The sequence below is a fragment of the Vombatus ursinus genome, unplaced genomic scaffold (assembly GCF_900497805.2).
Source record: "Vombatus ursinus unplaced genomic scaffold, bare-nosed wombat genome assembly UNPS02014158.1, whole genome shotgun sequence".
Taxonomy (NCBI): Eukaryota; Metazoa; Chordata; class Mammalia; order Diprotodontia; family Vombatidae; genus Vombatus; species Vombatus ursinus.
In genome coordinates this window covers 2,487,212-2,510,987 of record NW_020953936.1, presented here as the reverse complement: position 1 = coordinate 2,510,987, position 23,776 = coordinate 2,487,212, and the positions used below count along the sequence as shown (strand labels likewise).

General features: G+C 39.4%; 1 protein-coding gene across 3 annotated transcripts in view; it reads left to right on the top strand.

Annotated features, from left to right (window-relative positions):
• FBXO10 (F-box protein 10) overlaps positions 1-23,776 on the top strand; it is a 97,369-nt gene that overhangs the window by 22,681 nt on the left and 50,912 nt on the right. For all 3 annotated transcript variants that reach the window (XM_027859081.1, XM_027859080.1, XM_027859079.1), the window contains exons 3-4: positions 8,597-9,187; positions 11,603-12,460. In XM_027859081.1, the coding sequence (XP_027714882.1) occupies positions 8,603-9,187; positions 11,603-12,460 (1,443 nt within the window). In that variant the 5' untranslated portion in view covers positions 8,597-8,602. The remainder of the gene's footprint in view (positions 1-8,596; positions 9,188-11,602; positions 12,461-23,776) is intronic.

Genomic DNA, 23,776 nt, shown 5'->3' with positions numbered 1-23,776 from the left:
AAAGGTTAAGAACCTCTTTCCTAGATTAGCCTTCTACCTAATGCAGAAATCCCTGGTGGGTGATCATCCTGCCTCTCCCTGGACACTTAATGATGTGGAAATCACTGCCTCTTGAAGCAGTGAGTAAGGTTGTTGGACAGCTCCAATTGTAAGAAGGTTCTTTATTTTGAACCCACAATTTTCACAGAATTCTGCCCATTGGGCCCTCTTTCTGCTGACTAGAGAGAGTAAATCTTTAGAGGTGGAAAGGGCTTCCTCAGTTTATAAATGAGGAAACTACGGCTCATAGAAATTATATATCTTGTCCAAGTTTACCCAGGTTGAAAGTAAAAGTCAAGTTTTGAATATTGGCTTTTGACCCCAAATTTAGTGCTCTTTCTATTGTGCCACGCTGTCTCCAGTCATTTCTCTTTGTCATATGGTAGCCCTTCACATATGTGAAGACACCTGTCTCCCTTCAGTCATCTTTTCTTCAGAATAAACATCTCCAGATACTTCGATTGTACCTCGTATGACAGTTTCTAAAGCCTTCGTTGTGTGGTTACCCTCCTGGATAAATTATCAACTGTATAGAAGGAGAAATTAAATGATATTATTGTCAACGCCCCTCTTAAAATGTGGTGCCCACCAATGTTGAGTGCAGAAAAACTGTTTCTTTCTGCTCTCTGGCCATGTTTCACTTAAAGCAGTCTGAGACTGTTTGCCTTTTTTTTTTTTAATTGTGCTGCTGGTTTGTTTGTGGCCAGCTATAATCATCAGATCTTGACATGCTCTGCTGCTCAATCAAATCCCCAGCCTATACCACTGTTTTTTTTTTTTTTAAATTAAATGCAGAACCTTTGTACTTTACCTCAGTGCTTAAAAAGATCTGTATGGCTGCTCCTTCTACCAGTACAGATAACAACTCTAGTTACGTGGATTACATGGTCAAAAAAAGGCATCATCTCCTGATGATGAGCTTCTTTGAATTTAGCCAAGCTGCTTTTGGGACAGCAGTCCATTGCTAGGTCCGTACTCATAACTTTTTCAGGTTGGTAGAATTTGCTAGAGCTAACTCGTGCTCACTCATATGACTTCCAAGGATGTGTGGTCACCTCCACATCACAGTGAAGCATGATAGTAGGACTTTGTGGAGGTAGGACCTTTTTTTTTTTTTAACATTTCATCTTGGTGATTTGGACTCGATTATTTTGAACCTGAGTTTTATCATACATTATATTAGCTATGCATCCTGGCTTTGTCTGTCATCTGTAGGTTTCATAGCCATGCCTACTGCATCTTCATTTAAGCCATTGAAAAGGGCAGGACCAAGGACAGAGTCATACGGCTCTCTACTAGAGATCTTTCCACAGATTAACAAAAAAAAATCATTATTCTTTAGGTATTGTTAGACTAACTGTGAATCCACTTAACAGTACTGTTCAAGTATTTATTTATTTTTAAAGGAGTACCTACTCTCTGCAAGGTACTCTTTTATCCACAAAGACATAATGGGAGATTTTGTCAAATGAAATCAAAATACATTTCCTATTTCATCCTTTGTTTTACCAACATAGTCACTATTTTTAACAAATGAGGTAAATATGGCATAATTTCTGTAGTGAACCTATGTTGACTTTTGGTGATTACCATAATTTTCTAAGTGCTCAAAGGCTATGTTTTGATGCTGTGTAATAGATTTTTGACAGATTAGCATTAAAGTTAAAAGAAAATTTTTTGTTAAATTATTTTTGAAAAATCTTTTAAAATAGTTTTTCAAAGCTAGAAATACTTTAAATTTGATATGTTATAGCTCAGAGATATATATCACCTTGTAATAAATATGTTTACTTTTACTTAAATGTTATTTATAAAACAATGTGAACATATAATACTTTTTAGAAAAACTGTTGGGGTTTAGTGACTCTCCCAGAGTCACACAGCTAGTAAGTGTTATGTGTCTGAGACCGGATTTGAACTCAGGTCCTCCTGACCCCAGGGCTGTTGCTCTATCCACTGTGCCACCTTGCTGCCCCTTAACCACCATCTTTTCCAACTGAAGTTGCCATTTTTTTCAGTCTCATATTACAGTCCCTACTCTCCTACCCCCTTTTTTGTTTTATTTCTTTTTCTTTGGACCTTCTCTGGCTCAATTGTCTTCCTTGCAGACTGACAGACTCCAGGGGCAGGGAACCTGCAGCCTCAAGGCCACACGTGGCCCTCTAGGTCCTCAAGTGCGGCCCTTTGACTGAATCCAAACTTCACAGAACAAATCCCCTTGATAAAAGGATTTGTTCTGTAAAACTTGAACTTAGTCAAAAGGTCGCAACCCTGGACCATACACACAGTACTCAGGATGCCATCTTAAATTTGGTTTCCAATATTCTTCCTGATAAAAAGCAGCATGGCATAACTGGTAGAGCACAACCCTTCGAGTCAGGAGGACCTGGGCTGGAATCATGCTGGCTCTGTGACCAGGAGCTAGTGATTTAAATGGTCAACATGTTGTTTTCCCAGGCACTTCTTTAAGACGATTAGTTACAGATGAGTTGCTAATCTACACCAGTAAAGGAGTTTTGCATACCAGGGAATTCCCCACACTGATTAAATCACAGGTCTAGACAAAAGGCATCCTTCTTGGCTATGACTAGTATTTTGACAGTCTCTTATCTAAAACACTGGGTCAAGGTAAAGTAATAAAAACTGGTACTTCCCAATGTCTCCCCTTCCCCCCACTTCCTTATAACAAAGAACTACAATTAAACGGGACAAAGCAATACATTTGCCATGTCTGATAGCATATGTTTTATTCCTCATCTTTAGTTTGCCACCTTTCTGCAGATACAGAATTCACATTTCACCACCAGTTCTCTGAAGCTGCCTTGTATCATTTCTCACAATCTTCATCTTGTACTTGCTCCTGTCAAGGTTAATCAAGGCAAGGATTAGTTCAGTTCGCATCCAGAGCTAGAACTAACAAATAATGACAGGGCTTGTGCCCCCGATGCCAATATCTCAGGTGAGGGTGCAATCCTTGGCTCACCCCCCCACTAGCGTCCCCCACTTCAGTTCTCAGACCCTCCTGGGACCAGCTGCTTAACCAGAAATTCCCTTTGCGAGACCTGGGATGCCACTTCCTCAGGTTCTCATGGATGGAACGTTCCTTCTGCCAAATGAGCCACCTGGCTTGGAGATCCATATCAAGTAGGGTACAGTAGAATAGCAGTTCTCAAGCTTTTTGGTCACAGGACCTCTTTATACTCTTAAAAATTGAAGACCACAAAGAAATTTTGTTATTTAGGTTATGTCTATTGATATTTACTGTATTAGAAATGAAAACTAATAACTTTTAAAATGTTTATTAATTCATTTAAAACAATAACAAATACATTAAATGTTTATATAAATAACATTTTAATAAAAAAACTATATTTTCAAAAATAAAAAATAGTGAGAAGAGTGGCATTATTTTACATATTTTTTGCAAATCTCTTTAATGGTTGGCTCAATAAAAGACAACCAAATTTTCGTGTCTGCTTCTACATTCAATTTGTAGCAATATATTGTTTCGTTTGCTGTATATGAAGAAAATCTAGCCTCACACAGATTTGTAGTTAGAAAAGGGAAGACTATTTTGATAGAGAAATAACACCTTAATGTTTTTATGAAAATAGTTTTGACCTATCAGACCCCTGAAAGGGTCTCAGGGACTCATCCATGGACCACACTTGGAGAGCTGCTGCAGACTATAAATACCCTGAGGAGAACTACTCTCTCACTTTGGCATTTGTTTCCTTAGTGCCTAGCACAATGCCTAAATGACTTAGGTGCTTAAGAAATTTTTGTTGCTTGCTTGATCAACCTGAGATCAACTTGAGAGAGGATAAGTAGAAAGGAAGTTCATTACTAGTTCCTAAGGCCATTGCTGCTGCCATCACCTTCCCTTTCCTCTTACATGTAGTGAATTCAGCTGGAACCTTCCCCTAGTCACTAGACACCTCTGCCCTCCCTTTCCACTATATTCTCCTGAACTTTTCTTTATTGTGGTGTAGTGAAAGATATCTGGGTTTAGAGTCAGACGATCTGAATTGAAAGCCTGGTTTTGCCACTTATTACCTGCATGGCATCGGGTAAATCACTTCACTTTTGGACCTCAGTTTTCTCATCTATAAAATGGGTATATTGAACTGGGGTCCTTTCCAACTCTAAATCTATGATCATACTATCCTATAACTGTATTTTCATAAAAATATTTAATAATTCAGAATTTACAGCAGTGGAGACTGGCTGACCCTCTAGGTAGTCAAAATTAGCAAACTTTAGCTGTATTTTATAGCAACCCATTCTCATTTTTGGGTGTGAGAGCCATTTTTTCATTCAGCTCAGTGTAACTAATATGTTCCAGATTTTATATTTTCCCTAATCCCAAAGGATTGCTTACTTTATTACTGAATGGATCTATGATCTCATCCACATGGATTCTCTCTCTGTATAACTTACAACCCAATCACATCTTTTTATCATTTGTTATTCTTGTCTATATTCTTCCATAAATCCTTTATAGGGGATTAGCCATGATGGGGCCCTTTTACCATTTAGACTGTCCATCTTTTTATTCCTCACTTTCTCTATATGACCAAGCCACCTACTTTTCTGATCACACATTTTCTCGATTATATTTTTCTCGGATTTTTTTTTTTGCACACAATCATCATTGGTAATATGCCATGGCCTACTTATGTCCACTATACATTACTTCATTGTCCTTTAGATCACTTGCAGTTTTTATTCTTTGAAAATAATTATGTTTTATTGTTTATAGCAATGTATTTTCATCAGAAGAATATCACTGGTATTAAAACATTTTCTATGTATGTGACATAGAGCAGCTTTGAATCATTGAAATCATCAATCAATTTCCCAAATGTTCCTAAGTCCATCTTATTATATATCTATAATACATATCAAAAACATGTACTAATATGCTAACTTAATGGGTATTCATCGTACTATTTTTCATAGCCTGAAAAATAGACATTCTTCATCCATTGTTTTTTATGTGATTTGTCCATCTTATCTCTTATAAATGGCCATGAATCTTATTGAGGGTGCTCAGTAGTATTCTGAAGCTTAATTCAATAGCACACTGTCATCCCCAAGCAAGGGTATCTAGAAGACTTTATCTTCTAATGAGAATGACTCTTTCATTTGGACTCTGTTTTGGACACACTCCATGACAGTAGTGGTCAACTTTGAACAGACATCTCCCTCTTTTATGCAATGCTTGATATTTATAATAAGAAGATTATTGAACAAAGTCATTGCTAGGATTTAATCCACCAAGCAGTCTTGTGTAATTGTTACATATGCACCAGAGACATTTTGTTGGAGAAGAAACTTTAAAGTTGCATTTTGCTCAGAGATTTAAAGGAAGACTTCTGGTACATTGGGTAGATCCCCTATGGGGAATATATGAGAGGACATGAACAGGAGTAGTCACACTTGAAGATATGGATGTATTGTGGTCTATACCATTAGAAGAAATAACCACTTCAGTGACACCATAGATCCATCAAACTGTGGAAGTCAGATGCCTTTAAAAAAAAAACCACTAAGCTCAGGGAGATCTTATATTCTTTGCATCTTTCAGAAAATTGTGTTATGGGGAGAATATGATCTGCTATGAAATATTCAACATTTACCAAACAATTAGTATATGCCAGGTACTGAACTAAGTTCTGAGGTTACAAAGACAAACATAAAACAGTCCCTGTACTCAAGTAGTTTACACTCCATTGAGGGGAAATCATACACACACACACACACACACACACACACACACACACACACACACTACACAGAAAATCAAAAACAAAAGAAATACATCAAGTAATTTCTTTAAGGAGGGCACCGACAGCATGGGAGGAGAGAATCACGGCAGGCTTCCTGCAGGAGTTTTCACTTGAGCTGAGGTTTGAAGGAAGCCAGAGATTGTAAGGGACAGAGGTGAGGAGGATGTGCATTCTAAGCATGGGAGATAGCCTGTGCAATGCAAGGAGATGAGAGAAAGAATATGGCATACAAGGGATGGTAAATAGAGCAGTTTGGCAGAAACATTTCACTCCAGCAATATGACAGCCACCTCTGCCCTGTGCACCCTCCAGATCTTCAGAGACTATACCCTGGAGGACTTGACCTTGTCATTTGTAGGTTTCCTGACTTGGTTTCCCATACTATCCAGATTGGTGACTATGTCACGTGGCCCCAGACCATACTTTTCTTCCCAGGGGTCTACTTGGACCATCTTCTTGCCATCTACTTCTCTTCCCTCTCCTATTTTGAATGGTAAAGCTTGATGCTTATCTTGATAAAGCATTTATTATGTTAAGTGCTGGGGATACAAATGCAGGTAAGCAAAACATGGGAACCAGAAGCAGGAGAAAAGGGGATAAGTGGCCACTTTTGGTGCTTTGGAAAAGTCTGGAGATTTGGGCAAGGTAAGGCTAAAGTTGACCTGTCAGAGCCTAGGTTCCCAGGGGGCAGAGTGCTGGGTTTAGAATCTGAGGTTTTTTTAATCCAGTACCAGCTAATTACACCTGATTTACTTTTTACTCTCTCTAAGCCTCCATTTCCTCAACTGTAAAATGAGAAGATTAGACTAGATGACTGGCAACATCCCTTTCACCTCTAAATTTATGATGCTATGATCCTAAATTAATACTGTCATTGCTGCTGGAAAGGGTAGGTCAATCATCTCCCCTGCTGCTCCTCTCTTCATCTCTTTGATTTCCCAATTGGCCACTGTTCCCTATATATGTTCCCTCTATTATAATGTAAACATTTTGAAGACAGGATCTGTTTTGATTTTATCCCTGGTGTGTGGCACATAACCATTGATTAACAAATGCTTTTTCATTTATTCAATACAATATGAAATAAGACTAGACAGATAGTCTGGAACAAGAATATGAAAGGCCGATGACTTTGCCTTTTATCCTAGGGGCAAGAAGCAGCCCTGGAGAGTGGTGCTGTCACTTTAGGAATGACAATCTGACAACTGTGTGGCTTGGGGAAGGGGGTGACTGGATGCAAGGAGATACATTCAAAGGCTATTGCAATAATTGAGGCAAAGGAATGAAGGCCTGAGCCAGGGTAGTAGTTGTCTAAGTTGAGAGAAGGGGACAGATGTGAGAAGTATGGTGGAGGTAGAATAAAAAAGAACCAGCAACTGAATGGATGTATGAGAGGAAAGTGTCAAGGATGACTGAGATTGTGAACCTGGGTGATCAAAGGTTAGTAGAACCCTTCACAAAAATAGGAAAGTGAGGAAGATGGGAAGGTTTGGTGATGGGGACAGGAAGAAGGAAATAATGAGCTATGTTTTGGACATATTGAGTTTGAGATACCTTTGGAATGTGCGGTTGAAGATGTCCAATAAGTAGTTGATGGTATGGTATTAGAGTTCAGGAGAAATGGGATAGATAAGAAGAAAATAATTTGTAAAAAATCCCAACAATTTCCTTTTCATATTTCATGAAGGATACTTTTGATAGAATGTATATAAATCTCATAAAGGCATTACAGAATTAAGAAAGTAGATACTTAGATCATTAGTTATTGATCTCAATCAGCTTTTGGGGGGCAGTTATATGATCCATGATTCATTTGGTACTTTCCCCATTTTTAGATATCTTGAAAACACGCACACACACACACACACACACACACACACACCATGCTTTTAAAATTGTGTTCCCACCAGCACATTTCTTTGTCTGGCAGAGGGAAGAGATTGGGATTGATGAAAGATAGACATGTCCCCAAGAGATGATCTCAGATTATTTGTGTTAAGGGAACTGGCAATTTTATGGTGGTCACTATTGCTTGGGAATCCAGGATTGAATCCAGAATCTGAATATTTGATGTTTGGGAGAAACAATTCAATCAGGCCTTTTGGAAAGGGAACCCCAATGCAATTTGTCTTTGTTGAAAGAGGAATAGAGCACATGGAAAAAATTATTGTGGACAATTGTAAGAAAATACAAATTAAATAAATAATAGTAATTATTCTGAATAAAGATGATTTTTATTTAGGCAGCTCCTTTTACCTGAACATACCGTAGAACTTTCTGGACATAGTTTCTCGAGATAATTGTGGCCCTGATGTCAGAGGAGACCCAGGAGCTGACCCAGGCAGCTGGTTGGCATAGTGGATAGAGCACTGGGCCTGGAGTAGGAAGACCTGAGTTCAAATTCAGTATCAGACACTAGCTGTGTGATCCTCAGAAAGTCACTTAAATTACTGTCTCATTTTATTCATCTGTAAAATGGAGATAAGAATAGCACCTGCTTTCAGGGTTGTTGTGAGGATCAGACGAGGTGATGTCTGTAAAATGCTTAGCACAGAGCCTAGTATGTTATAAATGTTAATAGGAATAATAATAATTATTATTATACTTCCTCTAAGTTATATAAATTGAGAATGGAATTTGGGCTTTCTTTGTATTCTTAGGTCAAATAGACCTCAAATAAAGTTAAAAGGAAAAATGAACTCTTGACCTAAAAATTGATGGTCTTGTTTTATGTTTAACCTTTGTATGTGCTCCCTATCTCCCAGGTGACTATGGAGGTGAGTGGCCTTCCACTGGAGCTGTGGCGCCTGATCTTAGCCTACATGCGACTTCCTGACCTTGGCCGCTGTAGCCTAGTGTGCAAAGCCTGGAATGAACTCATTCTCAGCCTGGACAGCACCAGGTGGCGCCAGCTGTGCCTGAGGTGCATCGAGTGCCGGCACCCCAACTGGCCCAACCAACCTGATGTGGAGCCTCGGTCTTGGAGAGAAGCCTTCAAACAACACTACTTGGCTGCTAAGACGTGGACCAAAAATGCCCAGGAATTGGAGTCTTCTAACTGTTTTTACCTCTTCCGAAGGAGAAAGGACCGGCGGATTCTCTATGTTGGGCCCGGTTGTGAGTTTGACAACCTTGGCAGTGCCTTGACCTCAGCCAACATTTATGATAAGATTGTGCTGTTCCCAGGCATCTATGAGGAGCAGGGCGAAATTATCCTGAATGTGCCTGTGGAGATCATGGGCCACGGGAAGCTTGGAGATGTGGCGCTGCTGGTTTGTGTGGATCAGCACTGTGCCACAACACGGCTGTGCAACCTTGTCTTCATGCCAGTGTGGTTCAGTCCTGTCATGTACAAGGTAGGTGTGGATCCAGACTGAGATCGTACAAGCCCAGATATTCATCTTTCTAATCTTAATCTTCAGCTCTAGCCACGTGCCGTGCTTTTTCTTTCTTATCTATGGTTAGAGGCATCTAGGTGGTACAGCGGATAGAGAGCTAGGTCTGAGTCAGGAAGACCTGATTTCAAATCCAGCCTCACTTATTAGCTGTGTGACCCTGGGCAAGTCACTTAACCTCTGCCTCACTTTCCTCACCTGTAAAATGAGGATTTTAATAGCACCGGCCTCTCAAGGTTGTGAGGATCAAATGAGATAATATTTGTAATGCACTTTGCAAACCTTAAAGCATTATATAAATATTATTATGGTAATGTATGGAATGTACACATCCCTTCTTTCTTTTCCCATCCATTACATTTTGTCCTCTGGCTTTTTCACTATCTATTTTTGTCCCATCTATTTCAATCAGGAGGGAAAGAAGGGTAGAGAAATCCAGAGTGGTCTCTCTTTGGGCAAATTTTAATCTTTAAAAGGACAGGAAAAGTTGACACTTACTAGCTATGTGACCATGGGTAAGTCACTTAACCCCAATTGCCTCACCAAAAAGCAAAGAAAAAAATTGTTATGGCAGCTAGGTGGCGCAGCAGATAGAGCTCTGGCCTTGGAATCACTTGACCCTCACTAGCTGTGTGACCCTGAGCAAATTACTTAATCCTGATTGTCTTACCAAAAAATAAATAAATAAATAAAGTAAAAAGATAGGAAAAGAAGGAAATTGAAAATTGTGATTAAAAGGGTTTCTAGATCAGTTAGGTGTCAACAATTCTTTTATCTTTGAGAGAAACATTCAGAGAAACGAAATGATTTTTCCTAAATCATGTAATATATATCTGACTAATCTGGGAAGAAGAAAATTTGTGTCCCTAATCTGTTTCAGTTGGACCACTAAACCCTCCTAAAGCTGGCACAAAGACCTGGAGGCAAATGTTGAGTTTTTTCCCTACAAAGTATGAGGTAATTGACATTTTTTTCTTAAAAAAGAAGTTAGCAAGGGGTAATAATAACTCTTTTCCAATATATATGAAGGTTTCACTTATCCTCCAGAGAGGTTATTTATTTACACAGAGGGTTCAACAATAGGAAATGGACTTAAAAGATGGCAATGAAAATTTGGGTTGGCCCTAGAGGAATTTAATGACAACAAAGATGATTAAATACTAGAACACATCAACAGGGCTTCTAATCACCCTTGAAGAATTTTAAACAATAGCACGCCTATTTTATGGACCTCCCTAAATCAAGTGACCTCTTGAGACCTCAATCAGGTCTATGATCTCATGATTCAAATATCTCAACCAGGTTAATATAAAATTTAAAAATTCATTTAAAAGATAAAGCACTCAGTTCTCATCTTATTTTGCTTCTCAGTCAGGTTTAGATACCAGCAAAAGTTTAATGTTTTTGCTCAAGGCTCTGCTATGGCAAGAATGGTCAATTCATAGACAATGAAGGTTTCTGGCGGGTGCCCATGACCGTGCTCTGCTGTGAGAGTCTCCCCAAATCTGAACGCTCAATCCTTGAAGCAGTTTTTGGCAATCTCAAGCTTAGTCAAAGATGTAGAGCTCTGTAATTCTTGAACCAATATCTGCGTCAGCTGTTATTGTTGTTGCTGTTATTAAAACCAGATCCACAAGGCTTTGAGTGACCTCACTATAATGGGAGTTAACTTGAGCTGGGTTCTGTAAAATGGAAAGATTCTGTTCCTATTCCCACATCCCCTCCAAAGTACCCTGCCCAAGGAGTTCAAGATGCTCCTCTTGGGTACCGGGGAACTATACTCCCACTCTCACTCTTCCCTGATAGGATTCTTTTGAGTTTATAAGCCTGACCAGCTCTAAGATATGAATTCCATGATGCTTACCAAAACAAGAAGTCTCTTGGCGTCACTGTGTTCAGACTGGCAATCTGGAATACGTTTGTTAGAGCCCCCTTACCGTCACCACGATTGCTTCTCTGAATCATTCCATCCCCCAGCTCCAAAACCACTGCAAGGACTCCTAGTTGTATGGAAAGGGCTAAAGATATATTGCATCTGTCCTGTACTTGGAGGTGTTGTTTGTGCCCATTGGAATTTGGTCAAGGTAGGAGGATGTGGTGAGAAAGGCAGACACATACATTTAGTTTAAAATTTTTCTCTTTGGCTAGTTGGTACTTAGCAGTATGTAAGTGGGACCAGGAAGGTCATACTGAAGTACAATTTTTATGGGTGTGAGAAGTGGATCAGGTACAGAGCTTCATTAGTTGCTAAGAAGTACATAATTCATTCGTTATTTGAAGGAAAAAAATCCTTTATAAAGGAAAAAGGAGATCAGAAATAAGGCAGGGAAATCCCTCGTTGCTTTGTGATTTCATTTTCTTATTTTCCTTTTTTAGGTATCTTCGGGTCATGTCCAATTTGATAACTGCAACTTCGAGAATGGGCAGTTGCAGATTCATGCTCCCGGAACCTGCCAAGTTAAATTTTGCACCTTTAATCAAGCCAGCATCAGCCTTCACAGCGTAGCCCTTTGTGTCCTTGAAAATTGTGAGTTTGTTGGGAGTGAAATTGCCTCTGTGACTGTGGAAGGGCATCCATCATCAGACAGGAACTGGGCCTATAAGCATCTGATGGGCCTGGTCAAGTCCTCTTCTGCTTTATCAACTACCCGAGACTCAGCACCTTTTAACCCATCAAGCCAAGAAACCTCAGGGCATCTGCCCCCAGGGAACTTAAGGACCTGTGAGATAGTCATAGGTGAAGACCAGAGCAACTTCTTTGCAACCTTGAAATCCCCACAAGCATGCGAGAAAGACTTTCAGAAGGAGAATGAAATTAGCAAGGACCTCTGCCCTGCCAGGGACAGGAAGGGGATTGTCCACGATCCGGACTCCTATGATGGCAGCCAGAGCTCTGGCAGCGAAAATGAACCTGAAGACCAGTTTGTGTACAGACACTACCACCAGCCGCCCGGGCTGAACCACACACTGGTCAGGTCTCTGCTTGGCCGGCCGCAGACCGCTCGATTGTCCGACCTCCAGAGAGGCCTGGAATTGAAAACCCTGCACCAGGAGCTTCAGAGAGACGGCGAGGCTCAGTCCCTCGCCAGTTCCTTGCAGGGCTGCCTCATTAGGAAGTGCCTTTTCAGAGACGGGAAGGGGGGCGTCTTTGTCTGCTCTCGAGGCCGTGCCAAGATGGAAGGGAATGTCTTCAGGGACCTGGTGTATGCTGTCCGGTGCGTGCAGAATAGCAAGGTGCTGTGAGAAGTGCTCCAATGCACATCTTTAAACAAGCAAAAGTTGAGTCCTTAAGATGAGTTCTTAATCAATTGAGTCTAATTGTTTACCTGTTTCCAGATACCTGATTCCTGATTTACCCGAGGGACCTATGTATAAAACATCTGTGTGCAGTGAGTGCTTGGTGTATCACTGGGCTTATTGGATAGCTTAGTTTTTTCAGTGGTACTTTTTAAATGTATGTGTTGCATTTCCTTTGGTCGGCTTGCTTTCCCAGTTATGTTGTCTTCCATCATTACACATCCCTTTATAGAAAACATGTCCATGTCCATGATTTTTTTCAAAAAATGTCATTGAGAAATTTAGAGCAGTCATGAAGGTGAATGAGTTATTCATTGCCTTGAGCAGAGAATCCAGTGGGGTCAGAATGGCCAAACCTAATTCTGTCCACACTCTGAGAGCACCTTTAAGAGTTCAGGAAGGGGGCACCTAGGTGGCGCAGTGGATAGAGCACCGGCCCTGAAGTCAGGAGGACCTGAGTTCAAATCTGGCCTCAGACCAAACACTTGACACTTACTAGCTGTGTGACCCTGGGCAAGTCACTTAACCCCAATTGCCTAAAAAACAAAACAAAAAAAAGAGTTCAGGAAGGCAGGAAGGATGTGATCTAGGCAGCATCCCTGCTGTCTGAAACCTGATTCCTGCTATACCAGGGAGGCTGTGCCTTATAAATAGAGATTTTCATACGGTCAACACACATTTACTGCTCTAACCCAGGTCCCGTAGAATCAGTGAAACAATATGTCACCGATTAGTCTGGTCTCTTTTAAATGACATAACCCCTCAGCTGCCTTTGTTACTGAAGTTACTCAAAGCCATTCTGAGATCCTTGCCTCAGTGGTTTCCTGGTGCTGCTGAGAATCACTCTTATTAGTGAATCACTAATTCCTTATTACCTCTACCCCAAGGTAACGCTAAAGCTACCCCTGAAATGATCCTAGAAAACCCTCTAACTCAACCTCATAATGTATTCAAAGGACTGGAGTATTTGTTCACACAGTCAGTCATAGCACTGGTGAGTTCCATGTGGGCTTCCTTCTAAAAGTAGTGTTAACCTGCCCTCTTCAAACCTGGAGGAAACTTCTTTGTGTAAGAATGTACTTTAGGAAGTTAATACTCTACCGGTGTCCCTAAAATGCTAAAATTGATTATCTTTTTTTTTTGCGCAAATCCAAAATCCACTAATACTTATGCAGACAACTTTGAACTAATGCTTTTTCTTAGACAAATTTAGCACTCTACTGTTTGTCTTCTCATAGTAAAAAGGAATAAGAGAATTTATAAATTACATATCTATTAACCCATTTGATTTGTTCAAGTATTTGTGTTTAGAAGTAGAGGAATGTGGGTTAATATGAATAAAGTGCTGCGGCATTCTGGGGTTGCAAAGATGATGACTATCTCAATGAAGGACTTGCTCCATCAGTTCTTACTAAACTCAAAGGCTCTGAATATGGGCCAGTGACAGGCAGGATATGTGTCCTCTGAGGACCAGACTAGCTAAGGTTGGAGAGGCTAATCACCAGAGGAGGGGCCACCAGGTGATGATTTTTTTTTTTCTTGCATCAGAATGAAAATAAAGTGTTGCAAACAATATTATCTTGATGCTGGTAATTTAAGTTTTAGCACATTATCTATCAGTGGCCACTTCCCTTCTCCCCCCAATTTCTACCTATCCTCTAAAAAGATTGCTGCCTCGCTACTCAGAAGACATTTACCCCTGGATTGGTAGTTGGTCCTCTAGTGTCAAGGAGTAGATTTTAACTTTTGATCACCTGATCAAAAAGAAGGGCTTCTTGTGTTTGAGTTGGAGTAAAAATCAGTTTAATCAAAGCTTAGGAAAAACTTCAGTGTCAGAGAATAGGAACATAATAAAAATTAAATGAAGGGATAAAGTATTTATTAAGTATTTATTAAGTGCTCTCTATGTGTAAAGCACTGTGTTAAGTGTGGGGAGCTCACATTCTAATGGGAGAGATAATACATATGCAAGGCAGATAGATGGAAAAGTCCTGTGGTTTTTAAGGTACTGCAGCAAATCAGATGTTAATATTTCTTCTTTAATGCAATTTCTACTTATAAAATTATATTAGTTTCTGATGTAGAACTGTCTGACAATGCCAAGGACTTAGGTGGCAAGAACTTTCCTTTCTAGGTCTTTTGTAGCTGTGGCTATAGCCCTTACTGGAGCAGTGGCCAGGCTAAATCTCTACAGGGGTTGTTTTCCAAGATTATGGCTGAGGATACTGGGCTGGAAGAACTGCTATTCCCTAGGCTCTTGGGTTCATGTTCCTGGGCTGTCTCCATCAGGGTTCAAGGGGAGAAGGTGCTCAGGCTGGTTTTGGTGGTGGTAGTGGTTTGACATGGGTGGCAGATGCTGCCTCTTGTCTCTCTCTCTCTCAGGGCACCCTACCACTGGCCTGCTCTGCATGTGGTAGTTTGTTTACAGTTGGTGGAGATGGCTGAACCCCAAGAGTTACCTCCCCAGATAATGGGTTTGAGAGCAGGATTAGAAGTGGTACAAGTGGCCTGAGGGGCACTGCCATTCCCAAGGTCCCCACGACCACCTACCTATTGGTGACAATTGAGAGGCTGTTGTTGCTAATGGTGATGAAAAAGGTGGGTTGTCTGCCAGGTATCAAGGAGCAAATCTGATTTAATGAATTATCTAATGAAATGAATCATTAAACATTCAAGACAAAACAACCAATGATTGACTCAGCCATACAGGAAAGGAGAAGGTAGTCACCTCTTGAAAAAAAAAAGAAGCACACAGTAAACACAGTACCCTCTTAGCCAGAGAGAGTCAGAGAATTCTTCTTTTGATGTAGTTGTTGTCACGGACCAGCTCCTCCCTTCAGTAGCAATCTTGGCTCATCACTGCTGACAGCTACAGACACGATTCACGCAACAGCTGTTGGTTTGTGACTCTCCTGAGAGTCTCCTTAGAGAGGAAACTCTAGAAAGAAAAGGGAGGAAAGTTCTTTTTTCTCTTCTCAGAAGGAATATTGTACCATCTGGGGGGGGGGAACTCACACCCATTAGAAGAAATTCATTAACCATTTAATTATTGTGCCAGAGATCCCCAGGAATAAAGAAAAGTCTGTTGGCATTGAATGATAATAAGGACTTATAAAGTGTGGCAAACACCTTCCAAAAAGAGGCTTGGAGCTAACTGATAGCGTCTGGGTTAGTTGTTAGCTAACCAATTGTGCACAGAATGCTCTTTGAACTAATCATGAACTTCTGCAAAATATTGCTTTGAACCCTGGTTGCTATGGTACCACAAGTAGTTTGTTGCCCTTTCTATTTTCTATTTCCTGTGGAAGGGTGGGAGAGATAGAAAACTACCCATGGAAGCTGGTCCTAGGGTTTTTTAGGAGGCAAAGATGACAAATGATAAGTAGTCAGAGAAAAGCCTACTGGGTCGGAATTTTGTAAAACATCGAGAAGCTACATTCATGGTCCATAAAAGGAGTGGTTCAGGGAAGGAGCATTTCAGTGAATGCATCATATGGGACTAGACCAAATGAATGTGAGTATTATGAGAGAGCCTAATACAATTGGATGTTGAAACACTGAATCACTGAGTCCAGACAGTAGGAGTCATTTAAGGTGTTTTGCGGAGGAAGCAGGATTTTCAGTTCAGCAAGCCTGAAGCAAGGCATGTGCCTTGATGCTGGGGGTAAAAAGACAAATAGTCCTTCCCTTTTAAGGACCTTGTCTTCTACAGTTTCATCACATTACAATTCTTCCCAGATAAAATTATATCAGCATTTTATTTACTCTTTGCAAGCTATTAATTAACAGATTCTTATCTATGCTTTATCCCCCTCTCCCAGCTCCCTTAAAATAAAGAAAAAATAAATCAGTCATTTTCAGTTAATAACATTTCAGATTCTTCCATTTTGATCTATAAATATGAGTACAAATTCCGGAAGAGTTTTTAAAAATAAAGCATCATATGTAACCTAGATGTTAAAAACTGGATTTAACCTTCCCCCATACCTGCAACAAAAAAGGTTTTGCTTAAAAAACATAGTAAAACTGTTTGTGACCATGGATAATTTAGATGTAAACAAAACACTTAGTGGGCCTGATTAAATGTAACTGGCCTGGTAGGAAACAGTTTATTTCTGAAAGTATAGGGAGATAGATTTTGACCTAATATAAGGAAGAACTATAGTTCAAAAATAGAATAGTCTGCCTTCGAAAGCAGTGAGTTCCGTGACTAGAAGAGTTCAGACAGAAGCTGTCAAGGATGTTAATGAAAGGGATTCTGGCAGTGAACCCAGGGCTTAGCACAGTGCCTGGTGCTTAATAAATATTTGTTGACTGATCGACCTTTAAGGTCATAGGATTATAGATCTAAAGTTGGAAGGTGCTTCAGAGGCCACTTTACATAGGAAGAAACTGAGACCCAGAGATGGGAAGTGACTTGCCCAAAGGAATACAGGTAGTAAGTAGCAGAATTGACTCCAAATTTAGTGCTTTTTCCACTAAACCACTGATTCTCAGTGAATCGTTCCTTGACTTGCTCATAGACTATGTCATTATCTTTTCTCTTGCCCTAGATGCTGAATATGTGTTGCTAGGTCAACACAGAAACTCACCAGTCCCTAAAGATCTGACTAGGTTGAACACAAGATGAGTTTGTATCAGTTCAAGTATTTGTGCTGAGGATATCTCTCATGAGCACAGGAGGGTTCTGTATTTTCTAGATTAGATTTAATCTTTTGCACTATTAATACCAAAGAGCCCAAAGTTCTTTATCTAGATCATGTAAAAACAATAGAGGTTTTTAAAATTTTTAAGTGGTAGATTTTTAAAAGAACTTGGGTTTTCCTTGGCAGAAATGTTGCCTTTCTTTTTCTTTTTAAAATCAAATCCAATTGAATTCAAATAAAGGTGGACTTCTTTGGATAGCGTTTAATTCAGTTTTTAAAATTGGGAACAAAAACAAAAAAAATCAATTGAAAAGAGAAATACATAAAATTTGAGAGAAAAATTAACTATATCTATACTATAAAGAACTCTAAAACTAAAAAGAGCTTCAGTTTTCTTTGAAATAAGTATCTCTCTTATTTAGATTCTTCTGACATTATCTTACTAACCAGTTGACTCAGTTGGTATTTTCTCAGACCTTGGATAGAGGTAGAAAGGGATGCAAGAAACATACATAAAAAGAATGAAAGCAGATGAAAAAGAAGTTTTCTGTAAAGACCAATGTGGATGCACAGGGAATTCACTAACAGACATGGATTTTTAAAAAGAAAACGGAAGCTAGAGCCAATAATGGAAGATGATGAGAAAAATGTAGCGTGGCCTTGTAAGAATAAAATCAAGAGTGCTAATGCTCAGAATGAGCTGAGACTGTTGAGGAAAACTAAGGATGAAAAAGTGGTAATTTTTTTAAAAGTAGCATGAGAGATTGGAGAGAAATGGAATCAAAGAAGGAATGTTGATGGCCTGGTAGGAAACAAGTTTTATAGGGAAATCGATTTTGGCCTAATATAAGGAACAACTACAGTTAAAAAATAGAATGGTTCTTCCTTGAAAGACAATGAGTTCCATGACTGGAAGAGTTCAGACAATACTGCTCAGGATGGTCCTAACTGATGGCAGTGAGAAGGTGGAGGCGCCTAATTATTATTTTACTTCTCTTTTTTTCTGCCAAGGAGAATACTCTTTGGTAAGGAAAGAACTGAGCAGAAGGTTAAAATAGGAAGTCGATACCCAAGATAAGTGAGAGACTACTATCAGTCCTTGATGGTGGTTTGGGTCACCTGACCCAGATGAATTACATACTGAAAGAACTGGTGGATGTGATTGCTGAGCCACTGTTAGTGATACGTGAAAGGTCTTCAAGAAAGAGAGAGAAATTCCAGAATTGGAGAATGGGAACTGTTTTCCCACTTTTCACAAAAGGGAAGGGAATGCAGACTATAAACCAGTGGACTTGACTTCGGTTCCTGGCAAAATGCTAGAATATATTATTAAAAAGATGAGCCATGAAATTCTGAGAAAAAAAAAGTGGTGATGACAGTGATCCAGCTTGGATCAAGAACAGGTCACACCAATTAGCTTCATTTCCTTTGCAGATGGGATTGCTAAATTGGGAAATCAGAGGAATGCTGTAGATAGAATTTACCTAGATTATGGCAAAGCATTTACAAAAGTGTCTCATGCTATTCTTGTAGAAAAGATGAGAAGTTCTAAGCTAGATGAATGTATAATTGGATGGGTTTGGGGACTAGTTGAATGGCTGGACCCAAAGAGTAATCATTAATAGCTTGATGTCAATTTAGAGGGCTCCAGTGGAGTGCTCCAGGGAATTACTCTTGGCTCTGTGCTAGTTAACATTTTTATTGATATAATTGGCATCTGCAATCACATTTGAAGATGAAACAAATATGAGACAGATAGCATCATAGATTTAGAGCTGGAAACCTTAGAATCCATCAAATCTAGCTTTTTTTTTTTACAGACAAAGAAACTGAGCTGACACACTGTATGATGATCAATATCCAAATAGATTTTGACAAGCTAGGACATTGGCCCAAACAGGTGAAATTTAATAGGAATAATTGTAATGGCTTGGGTTAAAAAAATCAGCTTCACAGTACAAGATGGGGAATGGGGAGGAGACATAGTTAGCAGTTTACTTGAAAAAGCTCTAAGGATTTTGGAGGACTTCAAGCTCAATATTTATAAAAAGCATGAATATGACATTAAAATAAGTTCTTACAATCTTGGGCTGCATTGAGAGGTATTCTTTCCAGGAATAAGAAAGGTTATTTCCCCACTCCTGTGTTCTGCTCTAGTTAGACCATTTTTGGAATATTTTGTTCAGCTCTTGGCACTGCCTTCTAGAAAGGTCATCAGGAAGGTGGTGAGGATTCAGAGCAGAGCAGCTAGGATTGTGAAGGTCTGTGTGTTCATATTATCAGCTCATGCCATGTGAGTATCAACTGAAGGAACCAGGGATGTTTAGCTAGAAGAGTTGGGGAGGGCAGGCTTTGGGGAGGAACGAGGAGGAAGGAGGTCACAAAAACTGTCTTCAAGTATATAAAGGACTGTCATTTGGAAAAGGGATGGGACTTGTTCTTTGTCACTCCAGAGAGCAGAAATAGGTACTGGGGTGGAGGGTCCAAAAAGGCGTATTTAGACTTATGTAAAGAAAAACTGCCTAACAATTAGGGCTATCCAAAAGTAGAAGGTGCTGCTTCAGAAAATAGTAGATTCTTCTTCATTGACATTCTTCAAGCAGAAGCTGCTTGTAGAAGGGATTTTGAGGGGATTGAAATTTATAAGGGTCCTTTTAGACTCAGAAAATCTGTGATTCTTCCATTTAGAGTTTCTTTTTAGAGCCAGTGAACTTCATTTTGGAAAAATTGGGGTAATGTTATCTAGTTGGCATTTATTTTTTGTCTACAAATAGGAAACAAATTTAATTAACTAATATATTACAAGGGCTTCCCCTAAAGTGTCACTAGCATTAGAACTGGAAGAGCCCCTAGCCTTAGAGGTCAGCTAGCCCAACCTCCTTACTTTATGCTTAAGGAAAATTGGGAAGCAGAAAGACTGTGACTAGTCATGCTCTCACAAGGTTAGAAATAGAATTCAGATCCTGACTCAGTCCAGGGCTTCCCCCACTTCCATCTTCACACATCTCCTACCTTTCTGGTATGGATCAAGGAGAGAAATCTGTACGTTTCAGAAAGATTTTAATTTATTTTTCAGCTTGCATCAAATACATTTCATTTGCTCTTGTTGATTGTCCTGTTTTCCAGCATCGTAGAGAAGCATTTCTTGTTCATTTTCTACTTCACTAGTTTGATTTTAATTGCTGACAAATTGAATTAGAATTAAGCCCTGCCAGAGTGCTGTAGTTGCAGCAGATTTCCCATGTTAGAAATTAGCCCATATCTTCCCTGAGGAGTGTTACACACGTAATGGGTTCTTTCAGTTTTACTGTAAAATCTTGATCTCCTTATTCTTATTAGACATTAAACAACCTTCATAGTTAAAATATCCAACCTCTGATTTACTTTTGAGGCTGTTAGTGAAAACTGTGGATCAAATTCACATTCCTTTCATACCTCTAAAGGATTTAAGGGACATATTATCTAGCTATTAATGTTTAGTTTTAAAATCATTCTAAGCCTCTATCAAAACCACAAAAAATGAGGTCAGCTTAGAAATCTCTGTCTGTCCCTCATTCATGCTTTTGTGAAGACCAGGGATGGACATAGGGCCAAGAATGCTTGAGGAGACATATTTCTGCAATTGTGGCTTAGATGTATAATGCTTCTTTGTAACACATAGACAGTTTTGGTTTTTATATGGTATTTCCAACTTCAAAGTTGTTGGCACTATCTCTAAGATGGAGAGATCTCTTAGTGGTTTCAGACAATTGCTGCAGTCTGAAAATTATTTAGAACTTTAAGTAATTATTCTGAGATTTTTCAATGGGAAAGGGGTGTGGAAGGCTTCCTGAATGAGCAGGTATCATGTGCTCTTCCAATTGTGTATTCAAGGCATGAAGCTGTTCTCAGTAATGTTCTCTTTATACAATAGTCACGCTCTTTACAAACCTAACTTATTTTGGGGTCTGTATGACAGCTTACAAAATTCTGAAATTTATCTCTTAGGTATTTCCCTTGTGATTATTACCAGAATAGCTATCACCCACTCCAGTAATCACATTGCAGAGATTTGGCTGAATAAATTTTGAGAGATGAAATAGACTCCCATTTAAAGCAGCCACAGTGCTAATTTGTCTGACTCAGATTTCTATGTGTAGGCAAGTTATAGCCTAAAAATTCCAAATTAATAGTTTATGCTCATTGGAACCTGAACCTCCCTGAACGAAATATACCTGCCTTTCATTATGTAAGCATACAGCATATTGTGTGTTCCATGTTAGAGAGGCAGGGGAAAGAATGCAGCTGGATCTGGTGTCAGAAGACCTGGGGCAAATTCAGGCCTTGCATGACCTTGGGCAAGTGACTTAACCTCTCACGGCCTCGTTTGTAAAATTAGGAGGTTGAACTAGCTCTCTAAGGTGCTTCCAGCTCCAAATCCTATAATCCTATGGTTTTCTTTTGCTCATCATAATATTGAAGAGAAGTGATTATTTTTCTGTTATATTAATAACCAATTATTAAATTAGAATTAAGATTTTTTTTTCCCTTTATTTCTTCATTCAGGGATCCTGTAGGGGGTTGAAAGACAAGGCTGATAGATGAGATTGCCCAGGTATTAAGGTATTAGGAAACTATTAAATATTGAGATGAATGAAAAGCCTGAGAGATAGTTTCTGGCTAATTAATAGTCAATTTATTAATTAGGCTAGTTGATAAGCAATGAATTGATGGTAAGTAGTCTTTCTCTAATTCCTTGATCTTGGGCAGGACCCCACCCAATCAGAAGACTTTACTTCTGTTTAGAGTGGAAACTGAATCTAATGTAGGTGAATTCCAGTCCTAAAGCATTAAGTCTAAATCTTTGCAGCTGCCCATTGTGGTTTGGGGTAATGCAGCTCATGAAGGAGAAAACTAACCAGAGTGTTGTGGGTAGAGATGAATTTTTTTTGCCCAGATTGCCGGAGGTGGCTAAGTCTCATGATCCAGCCGTGTTTTCAGCAGGAGGAGCTGAAGGCTTTCAGCCCACCTCCTCTTTTGAAAGTCTACACTCTCATTAATTGTTCAGCAGGCAGGGTTGATTTTCACCTGTCACGCCCCCCCCACTTTTTCCGAAGGTATTTAAGCATTCGGTGATCTCCATGGTTTTGTCTTTGGTTATTGGAAAAGACTGCTGACCATCAATTTATTATCAGCTAGCCTAATTAATAAATTGATTATTAATTACCCAGAAACTGTCTCTCAGGCTTTTCATTCATCTCAATATTTAACAGTTTCATAATACCTTAAGCCAAAGAAATTCAAAATACTATATAAATGTCATTTTTATAAATGAAACCTTGTGATGAGAATCCACCTTGAGTAGATAGAATAGGTCTATATCATTAAGGTGCGTTTTGAGGAGCTATTAGAAGATACCCACCCCCACCCCAATAGCAACTCAGGGACCTCAGTGTCTGAAATTCTACCACAAAGGATTGGTTGCTGTTTGTTAAGCCTTGGTCCTTCTGGGAGTCCTCTGTTAGAATTCAGGTAATCCTTGTGTGAATATCACATCAAGTCAATAACACCAGTATAAATTTGTTTTACCAGGTCCTTATTAAAATACTGGGATGCAGAAGGGCTGGTGAGGTAAGATACACTTTGCCTACTTTGTAGTTTTGGCTGTTAGGCTCAGCTCTTTGAAATTGGTAAAATCCAAGGATTTCTGTTCCTATTATACCTTAAAGCTAAACAAGGATCATGATAAGAGTGGACTGGATTAAGCTAAGGAAAGGCCAAACAACTCAGTGATACCTATTGTTAGGGGTTCAAAATATATTCACTCCATCCCTGATCATGATAGGTGGGAGACTGAGCCCCCTAGCTTTTTACAGTTGCCCATGTTACAGCTGTAACATATGTAAACTGCAGAGGTGGAACAGTTTTAATACAAAGTATAGCCAAAGTGAAACAAAGATTTGAGATAGTTATCCACATTATTTGAGGCAGGTATGGGAAAACATGATTTAGGGAGGAGGAAGAGAAGGTGAGAAACATCATTTGAACCACCATCTTGGATATCCTATTGGGGAAGGAAGAAAAGAGCTTTCTCCTGTAGTGGAAATAGTAATGGTTCTGGAGACAGAAAATCTGAATTCAAATCCTCCCTCTGCTCTTTACTACCTGTATAATCTTGTATTAATCACTTAAGTTTCCTGGGACTCAGCTTCCTCAACTGTAAAATGACCAAATTGGACTAAATTATTTCTGAAGTCCCTTCCAACTCTGGCTGTATGATTCTCCTAACTCCTATATGTTTGTCAACCATTAAAGTTCACTGCCTTGTCTGTCTAAATACTTTATTTAGTGAAACAAATAGAAATTTAGGAAAGCATTCAGGGCCTCATGTTTGGACTTGATCCTTTGAAGAGTCCTGATTGAGACCTATCTCTGTCCCTTTGGCACAGACTTTGGGCCTGTCCTTTCTCCTCTCTATAAATCAGTTTCTCTTTCTGTAAGATGGAGTTTTATTTGTATTTTTCTGTATTTTTCTCGAAGGGGTATTTTAAGGACAAGTAATAGTATGAGAAATTCTTCAAGTGACTTAAGAACGAAGGTCAGGGTTGACATCTGGGCTTTTCCTGGA